This window comes from Poecilia reticulata, linkage group LG19, assembly GCF_000633615.1.
Source record: "Poecilia reticulata strain Guanapo linkage group LG19, Guppy_female_1.0+MT, whole genome shotgun sequence".
NCBI lineage: Eukaryota > Metazoa > Chordata > Actinopteri > Cyprinodontiformes > Poeciliidae > Poecilia > Poecilia reticulata.
In genome coordinates, this window is record NC_024349.1 from 15,311,733 (window position 1) to 15,321,576 (window position 9,844).

Here is a 9,844-nt window from a genome sequence, read left to right on the forward strand (position 1 = left end):
GAAAGCACTTCAAGCTGCCTTGTTGCTGAAATGTGCTATACAAATAAACTTGATTGATGTATTACTCTATTGCCTAGTTTTTTTTTTTTACCTTGATTCCATAGTCTAAAGGGCAATGTTCCCAAAAATCTTGTAGATTATTTCAAAGCAGCTTTGTAAACCTCACATGTTCTGCTRTATTCTTTTTGGAAAGCAGAGTATCTATCTCTTCAGAATAAGTCATGTTTGTTCTTTCTTGTTCTCTTTGTCCTGTCATTAATATTGCTGGGTGAATTTTAAAGAGTTCTGTTCCTCAAAATGGAATGATAAATTCGAGCCAGTTTGGAAATGGCCTCATAATCCTACCCAGTAAGGTGGAAAACAATTTTCCTTCTTGGTATTATTATTATTAATGAACCTAACATCTGAAGTCTGCTGATATACAGTTAATCAGTGCATTGCATTTACTTTGTTTCCTTCTAAATCAGATGAAAGGGTATATTCAGACACAGTTTTATTTTAGTCTAAAAGCATTTTTTAATAAATAAATACTAGCAGTTTAAAACAWGTTTTTGTACATTTTTGGTTTAGTTGTAACTTGTACATTATCTTAGAACCTGCTTAAGACCAGATCAGTTTCATTTTGTCATGATGGATAAAACCTTAGAATAAAAGAGGATAAAGTATTCTGTCATAAAAGATGTCTAGAGCCATSGTTATACACTGCTTGGCTGAAAGACTACAGGCTTATTAAGGGCTTGCTGTATAGAGCATATAGTACAGCGACAAGTGGCAACATACAATATTGGTCCCAGACTACAAATCATGATTTTGTGATCTAGTGTATATTAGTATCCATACCTATTCTTACTCTAGCACAATTTCACATTGTCAACTAACCACAACTGATGTATATTGGAACCCTAATAAACACTTACGTGTGAAGTTAAATGAAAATGATACGTGATTATTATTTTTTTTTTTTTTTACAGATAATCTGAAAGGTGTGGCATGAATTAATATTCAGACTTCTCTACCCCTATGCTCCTAAATAAAATCTAGTATAACCAATCTTCAACAGTACAACAGTCTTCAAGAAATACCTAGTTAGTAAAAAAAAGTCCTCTTTTTTTTTAAATCAATGTTTTAAGTGTCATTGTGCTTTGTGCCCTCAATTATTTTCAAAGATKGTTTTTAATTTTCTGTGATTAATATTTGCATTTGCTCAACTGCTCCACATTAGGGTCCAAGACTTTTTCCAAACTTGTTAGATGTTGTTCGTCTATTCGGTTGAAATAGTGATTTTCAATTTCAGGGTTTGTTTCTCCTTTTGTTTTGTTGCAGGTACCTAATCCCCTCCCTGGATCGCTCTCATGCTGGCTTCTACCGCTGCATCGTGAGGAATCGGGTGGGAGCCCTTCTGCAGAGACGYACGGAAGTACAAGTGGCCTGTAAGTGCGCGCACAGACTAATGGAACAAATAGAGGAGYGCTTGGATCTGGAGCAAGACGGAGGGCGSATGTGCTTAATTGCATGCAGAGTWCCAGAGTACACAATATGCCCACATTCTCTTTGGCTGCCTTTGTATCAAGGACTGACTGGGGAGGGACAGATGCTGGTGGGGTGAAAGATCTACCTGCATCTCATTCAACGTGTTATCAACCCAGACAGCTGTTCCACTCAGCATTCTCATTAGATTGATTTTTGTTGCTATGGTTCTTTTTAACTTTGCTTCATTTCAATATGACCGCAGCTTATTTCAGACTCCCTCTTTTGTCAACAACATCTGTTGTTTCTTAGTGGAAAGTGCCGCTCCCCTGCACTGAATTCCTGTRAATTTTCCCCCAGCCGCTTTCAGGCTGCTYAGATTCCTCCTCTCGTTAACAAGCTATTAGAGATGCACAGTAGAGGCGTCTGGAGGACTGTCGCGTTGTGACCACCCACAACCTCTTATGCACAACTGCCCCCTCTCCCCCTTAGCCCCCATCACCACACCCCCTCTACACACATTCTCCTGCCTCMGTTTTTTTTGGGGGGGGTTTGCTGGCTTCTTCAGGTTGCACGGACATTTTGATCGTATTTCCCGCACCGTGTTTTACCTGACAATGCGGTCAGCCAGGTGTGACAGAGAAAGAAGTGGGAGGGAGAAACGGGGTAGAGCAAACGGTCCTGTTGGTCCACATCTTCAGTGCTGGACAAATAGAACATTAGTGTCAGCAACTCCCTCCTTCTGCTTCTCCTTTCACGTTGCTGCATTTCGGGTCCTCCTTCACCGGCTCTATGTGTTGCCACTTCCTTCCTCTGTTGACTTTGTTTTCTGGCCACCACRGCTTTCTATTTATTTCTTGGCTTGCACCCCACTGTCATTCAGTTCCTCTACATTCCTGCATCTCTCTCATTACCATAATTCTCTTTTGTCCTTGTATCTGTTGCTCAAACTATGAAGAGTTCCGACGGAGATGCGGAGTAAAAATAGAAAGAAAAAAAAAGAATTTGGGACACCTAGAGAAAAAAATGGATAGGATAGAAAAGGATGGGAGTGGAAGAAAAGATAGAGAAATTTCCTTTCGGTGTTTGCTTCATTGAGGCGGCACTACTGTGAATGCAAAGACACACCCTAGAGAAAGGGAAACACAGAAAGGTATTACAGATTGGGGAAGGAAGGGGAGGAGGACATCCCATCACAAAAACTGCAGATCAAAGTCAGGGGGATTTKCAGACTCCCCAGATTTTCATTTAAGCTAAGCACCATGGCTACGGTGCAAAGCCAGATTACCTCTTTTTGTTATTCTCTTAGAAAAAGAGCGGGAGAAGGTAGAATAACATTTTCATCAATACACAAGCACTCCAACATCGCTGGTTTGAAGTCTCTCACCTTGATCTCGGCACATTTCAGACATAAATACATCCGAACTGTTTCCTAGACTTAATTGACATTTTGATGTACTGATTCATTCATTTCAGATGAGTTTTCTTTATTACTTCCTCTCAAATTAAAGAAGCAAAGATATGATTCTTCCCCTGTGTCATTTTGTCTTATTGACTGCATCAGATCAAGGGAAAGGAAACAAACCCAAAGATCTCCTTTAACACCAGTCTTTGAAGCACCAGGAATATTGTTGCAGTATTTTTTTTCTTAAGAAGTCAAAATATGAAACAAATGTGAGAAATAAAGCTATGGAAAAGGGAGAAAAATAAGATCCAACGTAAAGTCAATTTAGCTTCCCCTTAATGTCCCTTTGTGACTCATTACATGTTGCCTCTGAAAAAGCCTTTCATGATTTGATGTGGAAACCATAGTAACAGCTCTACTCTGTCTGTCAAAGTAACATTTTAGAGCTCAAAGCAAATGGCAGCAGCCCTGAGGTCACCAAAGGAAAGAGAGCGGCATTTGTTTCAGTGACTCTATATGTGTGGCTTTTCAACACTCCTGTGTTACCTGTCATGCCCCCTGGCCCTGGTTGACTTTGTTTTTGTGGTTTATTTGTCTCCTTCTAGTTATGGGCAGTTTCGAAGAGGGTGAGCGCACTCAGTCTGTCTCCCAGGGGGAGGGCGCCGTTATTCCAGCACCACGGATTCGGAGTTTCCCCCAGCCGCAAGTTACCTGGTTCAGAGATGGACGGAAGATTCCGCCTAGCAGTCGCATGTAAGTATGGTCCTTTTTTTTTTTTTTGTATCTTATCAAGAGAGTGTCTTAGTCTTAAAGTCACTGGAGTGCTGCTCATTTATAATGACGTGATCAAGCACATCATCATTGGTGATGTGCAAAAGATATTTCAGGTCTTTTTTCAGTTTGGTCTAAAATTTAGAGATTACATCATCAGCTATAGTTCTTTGCAAAAGTTTCCTTGAGTATAGCACACCTCCAAACCTACCAAAACTCAGCCATCCACTTAATCTAGGAGGTGAGCTGAAAGGCAAGGCCCTCATTTCAGCAATCGGTCCACATTTCTACCATCATCTATGGTCATAAAATTTGGATCATGAACAAAATAGGGACATTTCGAAAACAAACAAATGAAATTACTTTCCACTGCATGATGGCTGGGCGCTTGGTTTTCTTGAAGGTGATTGGCGTAAAATCCCTAATTCTCCACATTGAAAGGAGTCAGGTGAGGTGGTTCCCTTTGGGTGGGCTTTCTAGCATTAACCTCCAGGAAGAGAATGCTCTGGAAGCTACAAGGACTTTAGATCAGTGCGGACGTTTACCTTCCAGCAGGAAAACAACCTTGAAGATGCCACCCGTGCTTCAGCCAGGTGGTTTGAATCAAAGTCAATCRAGAATCTGAAAAGCAGTGTTCACAACGTCTCCACTTGTGTGAAGTTGGAAGAGACGTATGCTAAATGACTAGCAGTTCCAACAACAGCAAAGGTGGTTTTACTAAATGTTGACCTCAGTGGGCTGAAATGCACAACTTGGTTTACAGATTTGTAGAAGTAAAAAATAAAAGCACACGTTTTGCATGCTTATGCTTATGCTCTACTTTGTGTTGGTCTGTCACATAAAGTACCAATTAACCACTCTGAAGYGTTTTTGATGTAATGAGAGAAAGTTTTGACATGCTAAGAGGGATGGAGTACTTYTGGTAGGCAGTGTAAAAGGATGTGTTTTACCACCGTTCCTATGTGGAACCCAGCTTCCTGTGTGTACCTGCATGTGTGGGCAGTAGAAAGTCTCTAATCCCCGTCTCATCACATCTGCATTTCTCCGCAGTGGGAGGTGACCTTGCCCTTAGTTAGAGTGAATCTTTCTTATCAGCTCCTCTTCATCAGTAATCATACCCTGACCCTGAATCACACTGTGAGACAAGTGCCCAGAGATTCTAAGCAATATCTGGCTGCAGTAGATCTTGACAAGGCTGGGTTCTTTAGTTCATCTGATTATTTTWWWAAAAAAAAGGGTGCTGGTCCCACTTAGATGCGATTTTATATATCTTGAACAATATTATTCTTTATTAAAAAAAAGTTTTATATTGMAGTTCTTTTTTGTCACCATCCATTTTACATTTATATTCATATGCAACCTATTTTATTTGTAATGTATTTGCAAAATTTGAACGAATGCTGATCAATTTTAGATCCTTGTCTAAAAGCATACAAGCACGGCTGCATGTTTCAGTTTTTGGATAGCTTCTGTTTTTGCTGCAAATAGTCACGGCCCATTTGTTTTAACGTCAAACCACAAAGACTTTCCATGTTACGGGTTCTTTGTTTTCAACTGTTTTAATGAGAAGCCTAAGAAAGTACAGGGTTTATTTAGTCATTTTCTACATTCCATAGAAACTTACATGGATAAGTCTGTGTCTGTTAGAGAATGTTGAAGTATGATATTTTCACACTTCAATAATWTGTTAGATGTCATTATGTAAAATAAGACGAAATCAGACTTTGTAAGAACTTAGCTCATGTGATCTATGTGGAAATGCTAGATTTTTTTTTTTTTTATCACTCAAAATACAAGAAAGTAATAAACTACAGCTGGTGTTGGAACATAATGCTGTTATTTTCCAATGCCATGCCTTGCTTCTTTTTAGGATTAGTTAGACTGAAAATGGCACTGGGTTGGACTTGTAATCATGCAACTGCACTTTCCCATTTTATTAGTTTGGCTGACTGGGAAAACTCACCACAATAGCAGGAGTTTCTGCCAGAAGGTCACATGGAGACTGGAAGACTGTTTGTTAAATTCAGTGTTATTTTCCACAGCCCTGGATCCCCTCTTTGGATTCAGAACGGCATGACTCAAAGGAAAGATGAAGCATAAACCTTGGAGGAACGTTATACCAACTTAGCCTAATGTAGGAACCCATATAGCCAATAGCTTTTTGCAAAACTGAACCCAGAGGGTGATCAGTTCTGGTTTTTGTAGGCTGTTCGTGTCTCTTGAAGGCATCAGAAGAAAACTCTTCTCAACAAAAGTTTCAGAGGGAGGAGTTGTCACAAGGGCCTTATCAGCCAGTTTGACGCAAACATAGAAGTAATTCAGGCCGTCTCGTGCTAGGTAACTAGTAAAGAACAAGGATTATAATTGTCAAACCACATTCTTTAGACAAGTAATACCATGAATGTAAAAATAAAAAAATAAATCTGCTCTCATAGATGAAAGTATTCCTTGACTGGAGGTGTTTTCACACTCAATGTGATTAAACTCGCAACTATTCCAATGAATAAAAAGACGTCTCCTAATCATAGGTTTAACACACTAGCCTTTACTTCAAGGTGATTAATCATTAACTATGTTAAAACCTGCTAAATGTATGTATTAGCCACATATGATCATTAGTGCACGAGATGCTTTCTGACRAGTATTATCAGACATTCACACCAGACTGTTTTTCGGACTATAACGCATTGACGTCATAAAAACAACAATATTTCAAAGATTCTTAGACTTTGTTGCTGTAGAGTAAGAGATTATTTTTGTGTTTTGTGGCCTACAATGAAACTTTTCAAGGGACGTAAAGAAAGTGACATTTGTGGGTAAAAGGTCAGATCTGAGGTGTTCTATGCTGTACAGTTTTATTTTGAAGACTGTTTTCCTTATTTCTCTTGTGTTGTGTCACCTTATGTCTTTGTGCCCTTTTGACAGTTTTTTTTTTTTCTCACTCTGGTTTCAGTTACCAATTAGTCCCCCACGTGTGCTGTCTGGAGTCCAGCATTTTTGCCCTTTCAGCTGTCAGTTTGTCTGTGTTCCCTGCCGACGCTGCCTATGCGATTCTATTCAACATTCGCTGTTAGTGGCTCATTTAGTTTCCAAATCTTTCTGTTATTCCTGGAATTCCTGCGTCACCCTCCTCCTGTGTATTTGTTAGCCTGCCTAATTTTTGCAGTTGTGCATCAGCTTAAATAAAGCCATTCCCCCCCTTCCTGCACCCTTCCTCCCTTGTCATGCATTTGGGCCCTTCCTCCCTTTCATCTGAAGCCGTAACACCCACTGTGCGTTCTTAGCTGTTCTTCATCCTCACTTCCTACCCTGCAGCTCAGAAAATGCTAATACCACACACACACACACACACACACACTTTACCAAGGTCACAGTGTGCAAATGAGCACTGTTGATAACTGGCAGCCTTTCTTATTGAAAATCATTTAATTGAATTTGATTCATGCCAGTAGCGTTTACTCCGTAGAGGCATCAAAGCCTTGCCAGTGGGGGGAGTGGGGTGGAGGGAGATCGAGGAAGCGCTACAGAGATTAGCAGCAAAACACAAATTTTACCTTGATGAAAGCACTCTCCAAAAAACAGTGCTCTTCAGGATCGGATCGAGATGTACAGTCAATTGTCATACACACAGCTTTGTAATACAATATTGCTGTAAGAAAGGGTTCTGTAATTGGACCAAGTTGCAGTGAGGAGTAGCACGAACGGAGATGGGAAGGAGAAGACTGGGGGGAAAAAAAGTTAGGGACAGCCACTGATGCCATTTTCACTGTAACACAGTCTGTATCCTACCTTTCTACTTTTTGATTTCCCCTTATTTTCCCTTTTCCCGGTACCCCTCTTCAGGTGTCATAACTTTAATTTGCAGGCTCTTCGGGGGTCCATCTCTCTGCTTGTCTCTAATCACACCAGAGCAAGAGGAGAGTGTAAAAYGTAGCTGGATCCAAAGTATATGTGACAGTCACTTCCAGCCAATCGAACTTCTAATAAATTTTATACTGATGGTGGAGACTTTCTGTAACTTTATCTGTCCAAACTACTATATTTTCCCATTTTTTCAGTGCATTTTAACATGTGGACTGTAACTGCTGAAATTCTTAGCTACATCCTGAACCATATCATAAAATAGGAAATTCATAAGTGATTTCTTTTTTTTTTTTGCCAAGACCAAAGTGGAGGAACCTTGCAGTGCAACCAGAATGTTTGTGTGTTGCAAAGATCTTTATAAAAATATGTGTTCCGTTGTATGAGCACTGTTTTCCATTGGATACTGAAATAGTTACATTTACTCTGTTATGCTTACTTCATTACATAAAAAATGCAGTTCTATGAGGAGATTTTTTCTACTCTACTTTTTTTCTTCTTGAGTAATATTATTTTAAAGTAAGTACTTCAGTACCCCATCTTCCCCAGATAAATACACACAGTAAACAATTTTTTAAAAACTTTTTTATACACAAGCTTCATTGTTTCTTGGTCTTTTCCTACCTTTTGAGCCTGATGAGCATTTTGATGGATGAGTGATGCTAGTAAATGCTATTTTCAAGGAAGCACTTTGCACTGTTCTAATATATATAATYTAGTTCAAGAAAAGGTTTCAGTAGCGTTTWTGTGAATGAAATTAGATTTGGAAATAATTTTCTTCTGCTCTAAGTGTTTTTTATTTAGTAAAATATGCTACTTTRGAAGACTTTTTACCAAAATACATTTTTACCYGAGTAATTTTGTTTTGTATGACCTTTTACTAATACTTGAGTAAAATATATATCAATGTATTGCTACTCTCAATTCTTGGCTGCTCCTACTTCTGATCAGATATTACTAAAAATGCAGCACCTTGCAAARGAACAGCTATCTACTGAACTTTCATGTTATCACATAACAACAACAAATTTCATTGTATTTTACTGGAATTTTAGTAAGAATTAGAGCTTTTGTTGTACATTTTTACAGTGGAAGGAAAATATGCATTTTTTTATAGCACTTTTTGAAATTTAAAGCATATGGTACAACTGCAAACTGGTTGGCAATGGTTTAGATCAAAGCCTTTTCGTGCATTAAAATGACTTATAGACAACAGAAATCCAGTAAATTATGTATTTCAGTTGGGGGTTCACTTCTGCGTTGCAGTAGTATAAGTGTATTGTTGTAGTTAAGAAAAAGCAATAAGTCAAACACACCGTATGGGTGAATGCTGTGACCATAGTATAATTATATGTGAGCACAACACACTAACTGGGAGCTAGATGTGTAAAGRAAACCTACAGCAACTTAATGAATACTCCATATTTTGCTTCCAAGCTGCCAGACTTCCCCTGGCAATGTCTTGCTATGGCWCCATGACTGCTCTCTCTCTGCCACGTGGCCCTTGCAGCTGCTGGTCTTGGCGAAAGGAACRATTTTTCATTCTGTCTCTGACAGTACACCCAAAACATGCAGATTCCACTGCTATGCTACCGTTYTTACACAGMCTTCAATCTATTTCTTCCTGTTCCATATTCAAAAAKGTGTCCGTGTTTGTCTCATATCTCTGCTGATTATTAAGACTGCATGAATCCGTTCCTCTTAGACAATCATGTCTTTGTTGTATTGCGATGGRAAAACATGGCACAAAGCATGAAAATAATTATTTAGTACTAAATGTCATTATTCCTCCCTTATTGAACAGAAATGCATTTGGCAAAGTCTTTCCTATTAAGCTGGTGTGATTTGTTGTGTTATTCTGGAGACTTAATGTGGTGTATAATCAGAACATCCGTCAGTGCACGCATTTGCCAGGAAATGTTGGGGCTGCTGGCAAGAGGGTGAGCTTGTCACTGGATGCAGACGCAGAACCTTTCGTCTGGCTGTTTTACCTCTGACAACACTTCACTAAGTCTACTGCCTCTTGTTTTTCTTCCTGAAACTTTGTATTGGCACTTTGGCATGGATTTATCTGCACTGCATTGCAACAGGCTTGTAGAAGAATCAAGAGACGGCTGACCTGGAGGAGTTGGCTGGCGGACTTCTCTGGCATGAACAGATCACAGTTCTTCCAAGTAATCTGCTGTAGCTGCTGATCAATTAATGGCCTTTGCTTGTGATGCTTGGTTCCTGTCAGTGGGCTATGGATTTCCTATTAGTCACAGGGACTACCAAATAGTCAAAGCCTGTGTCTGAGTTTGTGTACAGTTGTTTAGAATTTGCCACAAACCCACCCTGTAT

At 39.4% G+C, this 9,844-nt stretch overlaps 1 protein-coding gene across 1 annotated transcript in view; it reads left to right on the forward strand.

The window, feature by feature from the left end:
* The window catches only part of sdk2b (sidekick cell adhesion molecule 2b), a 312,139-nt gene that overhangs the window by 220,408 nt on the left and 81,887 nt on the right, over window positions 1-9,844 (forward strand). The window contains exons 3-4 of the mRNA XM_017310701.1: window positions 1,324-1,430; window positions 3,478-3,625. Of these exons, the coding sequence (XP_017166190.1) occupies window positions 1,324-1,430; window positions 3,478-3,625 (255 nt within the window). The remainder of the gene's footprint in view (window positions 1-1,323; window positions 1,431-3,477; window positions 3,626-9,844) is intronic.